This window comes from Chlamydotis macqueenii, chromosome W (genome assembly GCF_036417535.1).
Source record: "Chlamydotis macqueenii isolate bChlMac1 chromosome W, bChlMac1.mat, whole genome shotgun sequence".
Classification (NCBI taxonomy): domain Eukaryota; kingdom Metazoa; phylum Chordata; class Aves; order Otidiformes; family Otididae; genus Chlamydotis; species Chlamydotis macqueenii.
In genome coordinates, this window is record NC_141592.1 from 38,138,148 (window position 1) to 38,156,981 (window position 18,834).

General features: G+C 40.4%; 1 protein-coding gene across 1 annotated transcript in view; it reads right to left on the bottom strand.

Moving 5' to 3' along the window:
- The window catches only part of LOC147596682 (spindlin-Z-like), a 35,555-nt gene extending 20,373 nt beyond the window's left edge, over nt 1-15,182 (bottom strand). The window contains exons 1-2 of the mRNA XM_086769729.1: nt 15,081-15,182; nt 4,297-4,345 (exon numbers count right to left, since the gene is read on the bottom strand). Of these exons, the coding sequence (XP_086625855.1) occupies nt 4,297-4,345; nt 15,081-15,132 (101 nt within the window). The 5' untranslated portion in view covers nt 15,133-15,182. The remainder of the gene's footprint in view (nt 1-4,296; nt 4,346-15,080) is intronic.
- Nucleotides 15,183-18,834: the final 3,652 nt, after the last annotated feature.

Below are 18,834 nucleotides of genomic sequence, written 5' to 3' on the forward strand. Positions count from 1 at the left end.
TGGGGGGAGCGAGAGACAGACTGCGTAGTCTGGTCCTGATCAGGGCTGAACTACGACAGCAAGCCAAGTGGTTAAAGCCTCTGTGGTATGGAGGACGATGGCTGAAATATAAATATGGAGAGGCCTGGCAGATTGATTACATCACACTCCCACAAACTCGCCAAGGCAAGCGCCACATGCTTACAATGGCGGAACCAACTACTGGATGGCTGGAAACCTATCCTCTCTGAATGGCTGGAAACATATCCTGTGCCCCATGCCACCACCCAGAACGCTATCCTGGGCTTTGAGAAGCAAGTCTTATGGTGACATGGTACCCCAGAAAGAATTGAGTCAGACAATGGGACCCATTTCCGTAACAACCTCATAGACACCTGGACCAAAGAGCATGGCATTGAGTGGGTATATCACATCCCCTATCATGCAACAGCCTCCGGGAAAATTGAACGATACAATGGAGTGCTAAAAACTACACCCAGGGGTGCTGGGACCTTTAAACACAGGGATACACATTTAGCAAAAGTCACCTGGTTAGTCAGCACTCGGGGATCCATCAATTTATCTGGCCCTGCCCAAACAAAATTTCCATGTACTGTAGAAGGGAATAAAGTCCCCATAGTGCACATGAAGAATATGTTAGGGAAGACAGTCTGGGTTAGTCCTGCCTTATGCAATGGCAAACCCATCCACGGTATTGCTTTTGCTCAAGGACCTGGGTGCACTTGGTAGCTGATGCAGAAGTATGGGCAGTCCGATGTGTACCTCAAAGGGATTTGATTTTGGGTGAAAATAGCCAATGATTTGAATTGTATGCTGTTAACTGCTAAATAACCCTGCCACTGTATGTCATCATTACCACAGTTGCTATATGCTATATTAATAGTATTATAGTAAGAATTACCCAAATTAATGAAGAATGAACTTTGATAAACCCGAGCAAAGTGCAGCGGTGATGGAACTAGAACTGGCTTTAACAACTGGTGTCCAGCAACTTTCTCAAGATCAACATCTTCAACCCGCAGACTGTGGACATGATACACCAGTTGCGCCAGATACACCAACTGCGACCTCCAGATGAAACATGCAACAATCCAACACTACATACCATTCTCCTCCTGTGTCCAATGTCACCCACTGCACTGCATTGAAATCCAGTCCCATTTCATCAACTGAGCGAACTCTGCGTCATCTCTCCTGCCCTGAGAGACTGTTATGACAGATGGAGCCCAAATTCAGGGACTAAATGAACTCAACAGAGTTGACCCTTGCTGACGTGCCACGCCCTGTTTGCCCACCCTGGTCGTGGCACTCCTGGTCGCTAGTGCTCCCTAGGGGCTTCTTTTACACATGCGAGGAGGGTTTGGCTGCCGTTGCTCCTGATCCCGCCTAGGTCTCATCAGCCGCTGTCCTGTAAGCTACAGGCTCCTGGCAGCTCTCTTGGCTCCCTCTGAGGTTCCCCCGGTTCAGGAAATCCCCCTGTACACCACGATTGAGAGCTCCGCTGCAGATCCTGCAGGCACTGGAGCTGCTCGCCTCGGCAACTGAGTATTTCTCTTGAAGGCATTAAGCTGATAAGTAAAATCTTGTTACATGAAAAAATTTTATTAGCAGTTGAGCCAATCAGCGAAGTTGGTGGTGCCTTTGTGAAAACATTTAAGAAAGGGCAAAAAAACACTGGACAGGTAGAGAAGGAGGGGAAAAAAAAGTGGAAAAAAAAGTGTGAGAAACAGCAGAGGGAACATCAAGTTCAGAAAAGGAGGTATTCCATGGTGCTAGAGCAGATATCCACACTGCAGCCTGTGTAGGATCCATGCTGGAGCAGTTAGATATTTCTGAAGTAACTGTGGCCCATGGAGAACCCACAGAGAACCCATGCCAGAGCAGATTTTCCTGACAGGAACTGTGGACTGTAGGAACCCATGTCAGAGCAGGGGGAAAGTAAGTACAAGAGGGAAGGAGTGGCAAGGAGCAACCATTATGTACGGACTGTAAACTCCCTTCCCTGATTTCCCCTACATCACTCTGGGGGTGTTGGGTGGTAGAGGAGTCTGGAGAGAAGGACTGAAGTTGAGCATGGGAAACAGGGGAGAAAAGGTGTTGTTTTAATGTTTATCTTCCTGTTTCTTATCACCTAAATCTATTTTAATTATCAATAAATTAATTTTCTCCAAGTCAAGCCTGTTTTGCCTGTGACAGCAACTGGTAAGCAATCTTCCTGTCTTTATCTTGACCCATGAGCTTTCTCATTCTGTTTTCTCCCCCTGCCCCACTGAGGAGGGGGAGTGAGTGGGTGGGTGGGAGTTTGACCCATAGCCAAGTATAACCCACCACCACAAGTTAAAGTGTGATCAGAAATTCACAAGGGATAAGTACAGTGGTAGTTAAACTGCAGATACAACCTCCACCTCAAAGTCCTGAACTGCCAACTATGAGAAATCTGGAGAGCATAAGGAAGATTTTATACTTACACTGTTTTGTGCACTCGTTCCTTACACACCAAGGGTGGAAAGAATGAGAGCCAAGACACTACTGGCTGATCTGACACAAATAGGATCAGCTTCATATTCACAGAGATCATCACTACCTATTGACACTGACAGAGCACTCAGAAGAACTTTTGCAGCTGACCTGTAACCATGGGACCCCCTTCCAAAAGGGTCAATGGTTAACTACCATTTTAGTTAAGAAGAGTTCAGAAGACTAATCCACACAGCTCATTTTATCACTTCCTCAGTTACTGGACCATTCCCTGTTCCATCCTGTTGGCTCTTCCCTCCCTCATGAACTTCTGAACCTAGTTTAGAATCTCCCCTATGGCCTTCAAGTACCAGTAGACTTGTTCCTCTTTTTCTTTAAATGAGGAATGTAAAAGTCATCATAACTAAATCAATGACAAAGTATGCATTACTAATTCATGGTCTGCTGTAACAGCTCATAGTAGTATCAGCACACATTTTAAAATACTGATTCATATCCCACTTGTTTACTATAAACATCTCTACAGCACTACTTACTGTTCATTTCAAAAACGTAAGCAATAAATATCAAATAAAAACAACTCTATACTAGCCTCTGTCCTTCTCAGAGAAGTCAGTGAGCAGCACACAAAGTCATCTTGGTTTGATACCTTTACCAAAAAATTCTTAAACAATTAAAACATAAAACTCAGTTGGGCACTTAAGGTAAATGCCTCAAAATCATGTGACTTAGGATCATGACTTAATATGCCCCATAAAAGCCTTTATGCTAAAAAATATACAACCTATTTAGGTATTTAAATAAGTGTATATCAACACAACAATAAAGACAAATCTAGCCACCCTCAAGTACAAAAGGCAACCCACCTCTGATAGTCTTCCCATCATACACTCCTTTCTCTGAGCGGTTGAAAAAGAACAAGAGAAATTAAATTTTAACTCTACCTGTCTCTAGACATATAAATGTTTATCTTTGCCTTGTAAGGAGACAGACAAGACTGAATAGTGAAGAGCTGGTGGAAGGAATTAGAGTAGTTTTACATCAGGTGTTGCGTCTGGGAAACAGTTAATACTAATTCAAATGTTTATCACAGAAGATATTTCTGCCAGACAAGTTGCTTTGGATTGATGCATGTTGTATATCACTACTATAGGACTTCATACTCAAAATATAACTAGTAGCATTTTAATAAATTTCACTTTTCCCCAGCTTATTTTAGAGTTCACCCACCAGAGATGCAGCCAGATGCAACATCTAGCTGTTAGACACTAAGGTCAATCATATCTAAGCTATTATCTCTATCTTCTCACATTTACTCATAGCAGGATTTAGCTACTACTATTTCAAAATATAGTAGAGAGACTAATACATGCCATGAATGTATATGATAAGCAAGTATCCTTTACACAAATAGCAACTGCCTTATAGAAGTACTTCAGTATGCTCTTTATTTAAAAAAAAAAAAGGTGAAAAATCCTTTTAAAAAACTAAAGCTGTAATGAATCCTGGAGTACATGTGCCCAATTTCTGGTTTGCAATCTCTTGTCTCTGAATTATAGAGTAGATTACAGAATTGTATTGACAGAATAATTTATCTCAGAGTAATGTCCAAAATGATGTTTAGAACTCTACCAATGGTGCATTATTTCCCACTGTCCTCACAAAAGAATTAAAGTCTGACTCTACACATATACACTGTCTGAATACTACTCCACATGATTTTCAAGAGTAAAATGACTGGAACAATACAGATACATTTCTAGAACGGTACTTCCAGTTATTGAGAACTATACTTTAGGAAAGATAATAGCAACTTACTTGTGGGAAGTTCTTTTCTTCATCATGCTCGCAGAGACTCCTGCATGACCTACAATATAAATGATGGAATTATTGAGCAATAAAGTGTGTTTATACACAATGTCAAAAAGGTATCTTACAGAAAAGTTCTCTTTTTCAAATAAAAAAAATTTAAACACTTCATGTTGTGACTGATCAATGAGCTCCTACAATGGAAGGAGGCTTTGAGGAGACAGGCAAGGACTATGTACTCAGGTAGCTAAGTGAAGAAGTAGGGAGTGACTGATGACAACTGTTACAAAAAGTTGAACTTAACACAAAGGAGATGGGAGGTAGTCTTTGTTCTAGATAAATGGCTACAACAGTTGAGGGAATCAAATGGCTGTGTAACTGCCCTTGAGTTAATAAAAATAATAATAATAATAAACCCCATATATTCAGTATAAAGACTCAGTATAGCATATACAGTTGTCCTGGTTTTGGCTGGGATGGAGCTAATTTTCTTCCCAGTAGCTGCTGTGTTTTGGATTTAGTATGGGATTTGGTATGTGAAGAATGTTGATAATACAATGATGTTATTAGCTGTTGCTAAAGAGACCAAGGACTTTTTTCAGCTTCCCAGGTTTCGCTAATGTGCAGATGCAAGAAGCTGGGAGGGATATAGCCAGTACAGTTTACCCAAACTGGCCAAAGAGAGTATTCCATGCCATAGGCATCATGCTCAGTATATAAGTGGGAGTTGGTCAATGGGCTCTCTTTCGTTTTTTTTCTCTCACTGCTCAGGATCGCTCTGGGGTCACTTTTCAGTTTCGTTCCATGATCGCTGCTCAGGATGAGCTGTATCAGTCATCGAGTCGTGAGAAATTGTGCATAATTCATTTTGTATTTTTTATTATCCCTATATATTATCATTATTATGATCATTATCAATATATACATTATTACATCTTCCTTTGCTATCCTATTAAACTTTATCTGAACTCACGAGTTTTCCTTTCTTCCTGATTCTCTCCCCATCCCCTGGGGAGGGGGAGGGTGAGCGAGTGGCTGCATGGTACTAGATTGTTGACTGAGGTTAAACCATGACAACAGTATAAAAATTGAAAAACTAACAGAAAGAACTTTGAAGAGAGCAACAGGCTTGAGCCAGTTTCAATCCACATATTCCTTCCCAACGACTGGGGATGCCCAGCATTGTGATGGAGACCAGTAATGAGAATCACATCTGTATTGTGATTCGGCTGTATATTGCAACTGCTATACTCTGCTAAATGTAACTTGTACTTGTACTGTGATTTAAGTAAATTGCTGTATCGTTCTGCTAAATCAAAGTCCCATGTAATGTCAAATAACTTCAAAAAATAAAGCTGGTATTAAACATTAAACCCTCTAAATATGGAATATCTAAAAGAACTCAGAGAGTGTTGGACACATGTATGTTATCAATAAAAAGAACCCTTCATGTATCTGTAGAAATATGTTCATAATTTCATCTATGGATGTTTAAATTCACACCTACAGAGAAATACTTAATTGAGGTTTCTCTACAGATCCAAACAAATTCTTTAACTTTAACATTATGTGCATGCTCCAAGCATAGCTTTGGCATATGCATTTTGAAAATTCATTTTCATAATAGCAGTAGTGTCACACAAGAGTTATGCACTGAAAGTGCAATTAACCTAAAAAGTTTTCATAAATATTTTAATCTTTGGATTTTCTGATGGAGAAATAAAGAGGACATATATCAAGTGACAGAATTAAAATAAGACTGCATACATCTTGTTTCCAACACTCAAGCTTGTACTGAATCTATGGAATGATACATCTTCAGTTTTAACAACAGCTGGAATTTTAAATTTTCAAAAATGAGGCCCTCCATGCAAACAGCTACAGTAAAGATCCTATTTGCAATTTTTAACTATTAAAAGATCAAGTAAATAGAACTTCGCTTTGAACATGTTTATAAGAACTATTAGCTAGAAACTAAAATAAAAGATATCACAAAAAGTCTGAATAGAAACCCAAAAGACTTTGGGACTTGACTGCAACCACTAAATGAGCATTCTCATATCATTAGCCACTCCTTAGTTATACAAGGAAAAGTTTAAAATCCTACTTCTTAAAAAGAAAAAGAAATCCGTTCTCACAAAGTAAAAGAACATGAACACACAGATCTTATGTTTTCCATTACTGTTTGATGAGATAAAGTAAGATTCAACTAAATCAGTTCAAGTAGTTAAAACACTATAGAAAAAACACCCACATATTCAGCAGGGTAGTTAAGCACAAAACTTGTTTTCTGTCCTCTGCTCAGAGACTGAGTCTTATTATACAGTGCAATGCATTTAGCCTTCCAAAACAAAAGGAACTCTACAGGTACAACAAAAGAAAGATCTACTACAGAAGCTGCAAAAACCACAAAGGAGAAGCTATGCACGCTACTGAGAATGAGTGTTTGCCCTGTTCAGTAACTAGTCACCTTAGGCACCTCTTATTTTTGATAGGACTCAAGCTCTACAGCCAGATGTCTTATCTCTCAAATTCACTTACGTCCAAAATTTCTCGGCTATCCATACACAATCTCCACACATGAAATGACATGTACCAAACTAACAAATATTTACAACAACATTGAACTGAGTTTGAGAGGAGACTACCCTTTTTTTGCTGTCAGGTGAAAATGAGCTTGACAGTTCTTGACTCATTTCAAGAACTTGCTTATTCATGTACCTAGCTCTAAACAAAAAACAACTAAGCAAACCGAGTACTGCACAGTTTCTTGTGTTGGTAGCTTAAGGTAGTGCCCAGTTTAATACAAAGTTATGGCATTTAGATGAATAATGTGAATATACCCTACTTACAAGAAGAGATGATAACAGGGTACATGAAGATCCCAGCACAAGAAAGATATGGACCAGTTGGAGTGGGACCAGAGGAAGGTCACAAAAATTATCAGAGGGATGAAACACTTCTCCTATGAAGAAAGGCTGAGAGAGCTGGGATTGTTTAGCCTGGAGAAGAGAAGGCTCTGGGGAGACCTTTTGTGGACTTTCAATACATAAAAGGGTCCCTGCTCAGAACCAGACTACGCACTCTCTCTCTCACTCCCCCCACCCTCCAAGGGAATAGGGGAGAGATAATATAAGAAAAAAAAGGCTCAAGGTTCGAGATAAGGACAGGGAGAAATCCTTAAAGTTACTGTTACAGGCAAAACAGACTCGACTTGGGGAAAACTATTTGCTTGTTATTAAAAAAAAAAAGAAAAACGAGACAGAGAACAAGATAACCTCCCCCCACCCCTCTCTCTTCCCAGGCTTAACATTATTTCTACCTCATTCCCCCTCCCTCGAGCGGCACAGTGGGAAAGAGGGAATAGGGGTTACGGTCAGTTCATCACATGTCGCTTTACGCCACCTCTTGCAGAAGCTGCCACCATAGCCCTCCCCTCACTAAATAAAACCAGGGCAATATGAAAAATGAAGAGAGACTTCTTATCAGCATCTGTAGTGACAGGACAAGGGGCAATGGTTTTAAACTGAAAAAGGATAGATTTACATTGGATATAAGGAAGAAATTATTTATGATGAGGGTGGTGAGACACTGGAACAGATTGCCCAGAGAAGTTGTGAATGTCTGTTCTGGTTTTATTTAGTGAGGGGGGGCTATGGTGGCAGCTTCTGTAGGAAACTGCTAGAAGTTGTTTCCCCTTTGTTCAGTGGACTCGGCTGGACCTAGGGCGGACCCGCTGCTGGCCAAGGCCGAGCCAATTGGTAGCAGAATGTTCCCTGATAACACCTCTGCGATAATGTATTTAAGAAGGGGAAAAACAGAAAAAAAGATGTGAAGGAGCTGAAGCAGGGGCAGAGAGGAGGAGGCGTGAGCCTTGTGGGCCTTGTGCCCCTCACCCTCTGGACTCTCGCCGGGCAGCTGTCTGGGCCCGACTTGGCCCAGTCCGGCTGCAAGAAGTGGAGATGAGATGTGAAGAGACCCTGAGAGGCGTCTGCCAGCCTGTTGTGAAGAATTTCTTGTGAGAGGAATGGCTGCAGAGGCCAAGGTTGGTGAAGAAGGAGGGGGAGGATTAATGCTGCTCCTGGCTGAGAATCCCCTGCATCCCGTGATGCAGACCACAGTGAAGCAGGCTGTCCTCTTTCAGCCCATGGAGGAGAAGAGATGCACCTGCAGCCTGGGGAGGACCCCACACCGGGACAGGCGGATGCCTGAAGGAGGCTGCTGATACTGTAACGTCGGCCGAAAGAAACTCTCTAGGCCAACATGGCTTCACCAAGGGCAGATTGTGCCTGACCAATTTGGTGGCCTTCTATGACAGGGTTACAGCATTGGTGGACACGGGACGAGCAACTGACATAATCTACCTGGACTTGTGCAAGGCATTTGACGGTGTCCTGCATAACATCCTTCTCTCTAAATTGGAGACACATGGGTTTGACGGACAGACCACTCAGTGGATAAGGAATTGGCTGGATGGCCGCACTCAGAGAGTGGTGGTCAATGGCTCAATGTCCAAGTGGAGATCAGTTATGAGTGGCATTCCTCAGGGGTCAATATTGGGCCCGGCCCTGTTTAACATCTTTGTTAGTGACATAGACAGTGGGATAGAGTGCACCCTCAGTAAGTTCGCCAATGACACCAAGCTGTGTGGTGCCGTCAACATGCTGGAGGGGAGGGATGCCATCCAGAGGGACCTTGACAGGCTGGAGAGGTGGGCCTGTGAGAACCTCATGAAGTCCAGCCAAGCCAAATGCAAGGTCCTGCACATGGGTCAGGGCAATCCCAGGCACAAATACAGGCTGGACGGAGAAAGGATTGAGAGCAGCCCTACGGAGAGGGACTTGAGTGTGCTGGAAGATGAGAAGCTGAACATGAGCAGGCAATGCATGCTTGCAGCCCAGAAAGCCAACCGCATCCTGGGCTGCATCAAGAGGAGCATGGCCAGCAGGTCAAGGGAGATGATTTTCCCCCTCTACTCTGCTCTGGTGAGACCCCACCTGGAGTATCTCCTTTAGCAGAGAATGCCAAACATAAGAATCAAAGCAGCAACTTTGCTTACATAAATTATCCTGACACCTCTAATACCACCTAAATGGCTTATAATAGAAGCATAATTAGCATTAGTCATTCCCTGTCACGTGTCCAATTCAAAGAAAGACATTTAAAAAATTCCCAACAATTTCAAGTGGAAAATTAGTGTATCAAGTGTTTCGGGGTCGAGCACGGTTTCGTCTCAAGCAGTAATGTGATTTCAAAGATGTTAACAGTAATTAGAGAACAATAATGGAGAGTTATCAGATTCTATATAACATGAATGTCATTGAATGGATTTAAGTTCATACCCTTTACCTCCTTCTGACTATAGACTGACAAGTGCTACTATTCTAACTAGTGCATTCCATGAAATTCCATGTTTTAGACATCATTCAGTATAAACTCTGTACAACTAAGTTGCCATTAATATAAAAGCAGAAATTAATACTGTACAATAGCAACAAAAAACCCAAACACACACACAAAGTGATTGGTTTTGTTTTATGCTTCTTTGTAATAAACAGCAAAGAGTCAAACTTTGATAGATCTGAGGAAAGAGAAAATATTTATGGCTGAATCTCTTATGACTACAAAATTAAATATTTTCCATAATAAAAAGTCAACACAAACTCCCAACTCCCAGTCAAGAACAAAAGAATTAAGCATTTAATTGTCAGTTGGTCTGTGTTTTTTGAGCGTGAATTAATTCTGCTTAATGTATACTTAAAATAGATTGTTAAATTCAATAGCAAAACTATGAGTCATGTTTCTGAATGCTTCTACCTTACTCTCACAGGGAAAGAAAAAGGGTAAGGCAACACAGAAATAAAATAAACATTCTTTGAGAGTGTGAACTCTAAGGAGGGGTACACACATTTCAACTGGGGGAGGTAGGAAGAGAGAATATGAAGGACGGGAGAAAGCTACTAGCAATGTTTTTAATTGTTGTCGTATCAGATGGTACTCTCCATTTAGTCCATCAAAATTAGATGGACTCTTCAATACACACCACAGCTGCTTATTTCTCAGAATATCCCGTCTTTATGACAGGCAGCAGAAGTTGGACATTTAAAAATTATATTTCAGAATCTGCTGTGGAAACACCATATAATCACATGAGAATTATTCTTGATCTGATAGCTCTTTCAGAATTACTTTGAAACACCTAAAAACTCCACAGACATGTTTATTCACATCTGATATTGCCCAATGTCAACTTTAAGAATCTGGGAAACCAGACCAGAAGAGTGGTAAAATGAATTCCCAACTCTGCCAAAAAATTTCATTGCATTTTTAAGCAAGTCACATCTGGGAGTGGGATCTCTTCTTAATTTACAAGGACAGTACTGGTAACAGCTAGGAAGGACTGTAAAGGACCATGTCTTACGCTTCTACAGTATAAAACAAGTGATCACTAGACTAAAAAAGACAAAATATAAATGTAAACACAACAAGGGTACTCACAACTTATCTTACAGACAATTAGATTATGTTAATGAAAAAACTGGGATTCACCTATATTGGGGAGAAGCAGGCACTCATTATAAGCATAGGCACAATGCCAAGCACAAAACAGCTAGTTGATCTACTAAAACTATATCCTGGAAAGCTGCTCTATATTTTAATGAAATAATTGAGGCTGTAGACATGCACTCTACTGTTGTGAAAAAATAAGGAACAGGTTTGGCTTTCCTTCATTTCTCCTTCTTCGGTGTTATCCTTTATTTCTTAAGATGGAACTATTAAGTCTGTTTCCCAGTAGAAGTTGTTGTAGTTCAGCCCCCCTCGGGACCAAGCTACGCAGTCTCTCACTCACTCTCCCCACCCTCCGAAGGAATGAGGGAGAGATAATATAACAAAAAGCTCGAGGTTCCAGATAAGAACAGGGAGAAATCATTCAAGTTATCATTATGGGCAAAACAGACTTGACTTGGGGAAAACTATTTCAATTTATTATTAATAAAACCAAAGCAGGATAATGAGAGAGAAAAAAAATTCCCCCCACCCCTCTCCTCTTCCCAGGCTTAAATTCATTCTAAATTATCTCCATCTTCTTCCCCCTCTAGCGGCACAGGGGAATAGGGAATGGGGGTCATGGTCAGTTCATCACATGTCGCTTTTCACTGCTCCTTCATCCTTGGGGGAAAGAACTCCTCACATTCCTCCCCTGCTCCAGTGTGGGGTCCCACCCATGGGCTACAGTCCTTCAAGAACTGCTCCAGCATGGAGTGATTTTCCACGGGGTGCAGTCGCTCAGGAACTGGCTGCCCCAGTGCAGACCCTCCATGGGCCACAGCCTCCTTCAGGCATCTGCCTGCCCCAACATGGGGTCCTCCACAGGCTGCAGGTGGATCTCTGCTCCTCTGTGGACCTCCATGGGCTGCAGGGGGACAGCCTGCTTCACCATGGTCTTCACCACAGGCTGCAGGGGATTCTCTGCCAGGAGAAACATTACTCCTCCCCTTCCTTCCCTGACATTGGCATCTGCAGCCGTTCCTCTCACAAGGAATTCTTCACAATCAGGCTCAGGCAGACGCCTCTCAGGTTCTCTTCACATCTCCTCTCTTCACTTCTCTCAGCCAGGCCAGGCCGAGTTAGGCTCAGAAAGCCACCTGGCAGAGAGCAGAGAATGAGGGCCTCAAGGCCCACAAGGCTCACATCTCCCCCTCTCTGCCTGAGCTTCTGCTTCTTATTCTTTTATTTTCCCCTTCTCAAATACGTTATCACAGAGGGATTATAACTGCTGCAAATTAGCTGGGCCCTGGCCAGTGGTGGGTCCACCCTAGACCCAGCCAAGTCCACTGGACAAAGGGGAAACTTTTAGCAGCTTCTCGCAGAAGCTGCCACTTTAGTCCTCCCTGCTACACAAAACCAGCACAGAGGTACACTTCAAAAACTTGGATATTTTAGTCAAATGTATTTTTTTCCCTCTTTTAAACCTACTTTACATCAAATAAAAGCCCTTCCTTGTAGGCAGGCAGACAGGACAGAGGAAAATTAGCTTTTTCAAAGAAGCCATCACATCTAAGCCTTTACTACTGATTTGGATTTCTAATTCCAGCTCCTTGTCACTTTACCTAGTTGTGCTTTTGATAGCCTTTTCTCTCTCAGTTGTTGTTTTTTTTAAGTTTTAATAAAATACAGTGAACTCACTATAATTTTAATTTATATTGCATTGCAAGATCTTTCTTTCAGTCATCAAAATCTTCATTTTATAATCTCTGATGAAATCAATTACTGCTTTTGTTGTTCTTTTCAAAGAATTTGACCACTATCTGTGAAACTACAATGATAAACAAGTGTTCTGTCTTTCCTGCTCAGTAGTTGTATGTTTAAAAAAAACCCCTAACATGCACACACACAAAAACACATTATAGAGTTGGTTATGCAGTCTCCTAATAACGGCTACCTGGTACACTCTTTCCTAATATATATATAAAATTAGGAAACATACAGTAGATATTCCATCACCACATAAGTTTTTTTTCAAAAAGCAATAAAGGCCAACTACCCTTGAAATATGATCAGCAGGAGAAGCAACAGTAGCAAGGTCAGAATATATATATATTTTTTCAATAATATATATCCAGATGTTGGAAGATGGCAACACCTAGACAACAACTAACTGTTAAGAGTTGAGACTGACCAAACATATACTACTTGGAGACATGTATCAAAAAGACAGTGATACTACATTAATCAGACATGAGGATAAATTAAGGACTCCTCAGTTAAGATTTAAAAATTGAATACAGAAAAAAGTAAAGACCTAAATATTAACTGTTGTGTAGGGTTATGAAAATGCAAAAGTGGCATCTAAATAAATCTTATGCAAAACAAAGATGTCAATTATAGTATAAAATATAGTAAAATAACAAGACCATTTAAAATGAGTCTTTTTTTCTTGAATTAAGAGGACAAATACTGAAATTTTCTACTCAACATGTAAAGTAAAATTACCTATTTTCATTCACAAAAATCACCCTCTACATAAAGTTCACATTATGATACCTCAAATCTGCTGTAATGTTCATTGTATGTCACAATTAGATTGTTAGACAAAATTCTTCTAAAAGTTACCTTTAAAGCCTAATGTCTAAATTTTTTGTAACTCTCACAGTACCCAGATAATGCTTAGAAGTCAACCATACTGATATTAAATACTAGGTCAAAGCCTACTTTCTTTTCTTTTCTCTTACAAATAAAATTCTCCTTCCGCAAATACTCTGGTGTCAAGAAGGATGACTCATATCAGTTGGCTGAATGAAAAGTCATTGAAGCAAATATCTAAAACTCTGCACTGAGTTTCTTCTTTAAAACTGTCTACTAAAAATACTTTCAGGAACTATCTTTGAAATTGCTAGATGAGTGACAGCAAACTAACATTAATGTAAGCTATTCACAAATAAAAATGTTTTTGAAAGTCTGGTTTTGAAACAAAAAGGTTTCAAAGAAATCTTCCAATATCAGTTGCTTCACTTGTGAATGAATTGGGTATTTAAAAGCACTGTAATGGACTATCACTTGGGTATTTGAAAAATTAATTGAGCTTTCCCAATTTTATGAGATTTTTTGGAAAATACCAATAAACAATGTCAGGGTTAGATGATGTGCTGCACCATTTGTCCACAAAGTTTTTCACTGTGCAGGTCACTAGCGAGTTTTGCAGTACAAAATAGGAAGGGCATCATTTCCCCCTGCCAAAGAACATTCCAGAAGAGAGAAAACAACTACAAAGAAAGCTACATTACTCAGCTAAGTTCAAATAAAAAGCAAATAATTAAACAGAGGAATGAATAAACAGCATTCACTTCAAATACCAGCATACAGAACAATTCTTGACTGGTAACTTGATTTTTTTGTTCTGTCACTGCTGATAATCCTTACTACAGAGTCCACAAGATTTACTGAGATTCATTAGTCTATCGAGCTGCAAAACTTCAAATTAGCCTAACCAGTCATAAAAGGATAAGTGGTTACTCAGATTTTGAGTTTCTTCAAAAAAAGAATTCTTTAAAATAATTTGACTAATTATTTCAGCTTATGAAACAGACAATGTATCGATAATGTCTATGTACATTTAGAAAAACCTTTCTGAAGTATTTTTGAGAGATGCTTTTTCACAATTACTATCTAATCAATTTCTATAAAATAATTAAAATTTTTAGAGCAAGTTACAAATATATGGTGAATACATTACTGTTTATTTTCCAGCATTTCTGAGGTGAGCAAAAGAGAAAATTTCCCCTTAAACTGTTAGCCTATGTTATGGAATATCCATTTGGTCATTTGGGGTAAGGTATCCCGGTTGTGTCCCCTCGCAACTTCTTGTGCACCCCCAGCCTACTTGCTGCAGAGGGGCAGCATGAGAAAGAGAGAAGGCCTTGATGCTGTGTAAGCACTGCTCAGCAATAACTAAAACACTAGTGTGTTATCAACACTGTTTTCAGCACAAATCCAAAACATACCCCCATACCAGATACTATGAATAAATTTAACTCCATGCCAGCCAAAAGCATTATAACTTCTTATATGTAAGTCTGTACAGTTTAATCAAATTTACGTATATCCTTTAAATTCCACAGTTTCTATAATGAAAGCAATAATTCTTATATTAAAAAAAACACTAAAGACCCCCCACAACCACAAACAAACAGTTTCATAAAGTCATGAGTACATAAGAAAATCTATAAATTAAGGACACTTTTTTACCTACTAAAAAACAGCAAACAAAACTCGCAAATTCAGTAATACCTCACCTGCATCAGCTCTGGACCGCTGACCTGGCGATTTTCCAAATGAGGTCTTCATTCATCTGTGTTTAAGTGAGCAGCAAAGCTGCTAGACTAGGGTGAAAATCCGGTTCTTCCTAACTCACAAAATATCTTCTTACTCTTGTAATACAACAGCTACTTATTAATCCACCATCCAATCATCAATTTGTTCTTCCTCAAATATAGGAGAAGCACTGTCAATTATATCACTCTGAAAAACAAAACAGAAAGTGTAGTCTGATTTGAGACTTTGAGACCTGGTTAAAATAAACATTGAAGTGAAACAAAATGTTTTCTTTTCATGCTCAATAAGAAGTCTCTTCATATTCTGGATGCATTCAGTAAACAGAGGGCAGATAGGTAAGAAGGCAGCCAAATATTAAGGCTTGTACTCTTCTTCATATTTTAAATACAAGTTCTGTATCAGATCAAAGTAATCCACAGACAGATACACATACAAAAACCTCAAAAAACCCTTTGCTTAGTATAGGTAAGAATGTCTACTACTTTAAAAAGCCTGCCTAAAAGCAGAAAAAATTGCACTACCTTCACCAGAGGTAAAGCACAAATCAACTACTTCCATTTGTTAGAAAACAAACCAAAATGCTTCACACCCACATATCAGAATTCCTTCTCTACAGATACGTAAAAAAAACTACTGAAAAAATCTTAACAATTAAAAGGCAAAAATCCCACAGATTCTATTGCAACACTCAAACTAGCAATTCATTAAGTCATTAGTTTATAGAAGATCTGCAAAAGTCATTGGTGATTTGCTACACCTAAATTCAGATTCCTGAAATATTTAGTAATCACATTCCTCTAGATTAGGGAGATATGGGAGAAAAATGTTTTAAAGTCTTTTCCAAGATTTAAGTTACATACACTTGTTATCACCTAAAATTTTGAAGAATTACAGATCAACTATTTCAGACTAATGTTTCTGGACAGCAAACATTAATCCATTCCTTTCAGCGCTGTACACGGCTAAAACAACAGGTTAGGTCAGCTCATCCTTTTAGCCTGGTTTCCTTAAGATATGCGATTGCTGTAATCTGTCAATCATTGGTGGCCTTCTCCCTTTCACTTTTTTTCTTTCCAACAGTGGCTTTGGAACCTACTCTTAATTTTGACAAAAGGGTAAAAAAACTAACTAGTGACCCAGCTGTGGGAAAAGGTGTACCTTATGTTTGTGCCTTACTGAACAACTGAATATACAAGGATATGCCTTGAGGTATAGTACAAGTGCTATGCTGAAACTTGCATTTACATCTAGTAATACTTTGACAATTCTTCCATTAATCACATCCACTAACTCCTAGGAATATTAGATCAATGCAGAGGAATATTCCTAGGAATAAAGAGCAATAATGATACAAACAAAATTAAATACTAGTTTCTGGTATTTCTAGTTTAAGCAAGTATTTGGTAATTTGTAGTTTTTTGAAAGATCTGTGCTATATTTGGAAGAATTAACTTTTTAGACATTCAGTCAGGAAGCAATAAGAATTTGTAAACTTCAACTTAAATATCCATTTAAAGGAACCTATCACTTTTTCCACATTTCATATCTTCCTGAAAACTACCCATTATATACACATTAATACAGAACAACACCAGAGGAACAATATTCAAGGTTTAAAACATATTTGAAGAAACAATAGGAAGCAATTAGCTTGCCTAATTATTTTACTAGAATACAAGAAGATTTTTCATACCAAAGTGTCGTAGCTGTGTTGGTTTTGTTTAGTGAAAGGGAGCTATGGTGGCAGCTTCTGCAAAAAGCTGCTATAAGTTTCCCCTTTGTCCAGTGGACTCAGCTGGATCTAGGGCAGACCTGTCGCTGGCCAGGGCTGAGCCAATTAGTGACAGAATGTTCCCTGATAACGCTCCTGACAAGATTCCCCTGCAGCCCGTGGTGGTCCCCACGCTGGGGCAGGCGGAGGCCTGAAGGAGGCTGTGGCCCATGGAGGGCTACAGTCCTTCATGAACAGGCTGCCCCAGCGTGGGCCCTCCACGGGCCACAGCCTCCTTCAGGCCTCCGCCTGCCCCAACATGGGGTCCTCCACAGGCTGCAAGTGGATCTCTGCTCCTCTGTGGACCTCCATGGGCTGCAGGGGGACAGCCTGCCTCACCATGGTCTTCACCACAGGCTGCAGGGGAATCTCAGCCAGGAGCAGCATTACTCCTCCCTCTCCTTCTTCACTGACCTTGGCGTCCCCAGCTGTTCTTCTCACAAAAAATTCTTCACAATCAGGCTCAGGCAGACACTTCTCTTGGCTGGGCTGGGCCATCCGGGCCAAGTCGGGCCCAGATAGCTGCCCGGTGGGAGGCCAGACAGTGAGGGCCGCAAGGCCCACAGGGCTCGTGCCTCCCCATCTCTGCCCCTGCTTCAGCTTCTTCACATCTTCTTTTTTAAAAAAATATTTTTCCCCTTCTAAAATACATTATCACAGAGGCATTATCACTGTATACAATTGGCTCAGCCCTGGCCAGTGGCAGGTCCACCCTAGGCCCATTTGAGTCCACTGGACAAAGGGGAAACTTCTAGCAGCTTCTCGCAGAAGCTGCCATTGTAGCCCCCCCCGCCATACACACAAAATCAGCACACAAAAACATAAAAAATATCATAGAATCATAGAATAGTTAGAGTTGGAAGAGACCTTCAACGGTCATCTAGTCCAACCCCCCTGCAAGAAGCAGGGACATCACTGACTAGATCAGGTTGCTCAGAGCCTCATCCAGCCTGGCCTTGAACGATTCCAGGGATGGGGCATCCACCACCTCTCTGGGTAACCTGTTCCAGTGCTCTACAACTCTCATTGTAAAAAATTTTTTTCTCATATCTAATCCAAACCTATCTCCTTCTAATTTAAACCCATTACCCCTTGTTCTATCACAACAGGCCCTACTGAACAGCTTCTCCCCATCTTTCCTGTAGGCCCCCTTGAGGTACTGGAAGACCGCTATCAGGTCTCCCCGGAGCCTCCTCTTCTCCAGGCTGAACAGCCCCAACTCTCTCAGCCTGTCCTCATAAGAGAGGTGCTCCAGCCCTCTGATCATCTTTGTGGTCCTCCTCTGGACCCTCTCCAACAGGTCCATTTCTTTCTTGTGTTGGGGACTCCAGAACTGGACGCAGTACTCCAGGTGGGGTCTCACCAGGGCAGAGTAGAGGGGCAGAATCACCTCCCTCGACCTGCTGGCCACTATATTTCACTATAGTTTAAAATACACTTCCATGTTCAGTGTCACAAGGACAGTGTACACATGCAAGATAAATTAACTTTTTTTCCTCCAAATAAGATGAGACATTATGGTTTAGAGAGTATCAACTGTAATCTAGCATTATACTAAAGAAAAAACAAAAAGCCCCCAACCACTCACACATGAAAAACATCAGCATTTATTTAAAATATCCTTTTTCAGTAAGCTGTTGACTTGTCATCCAGGAAGTTGCAAATATTTCATAACATCTGTATGTATTATATGTGGGGTTTTTTTTCAGATTTCCAATCCATAGCTGCCAGATTCCAATGCTCCTGTTGCAATAAAATTTAAAAATGTAAAATTTAAATTAATGGTCAAGTTAACTGCTGCTGTAGATACCCTTTGTAGAGCTCTATCCTTAGTGATTTGAAGCCAAAATAATGTTAGTTAAAGATTCATAATTTAAGCAATGTGCCTTTGCCTGACCTGTCTAAAAGCAAGAAGCATAAAATGATAAAATGCTAGCTCCATC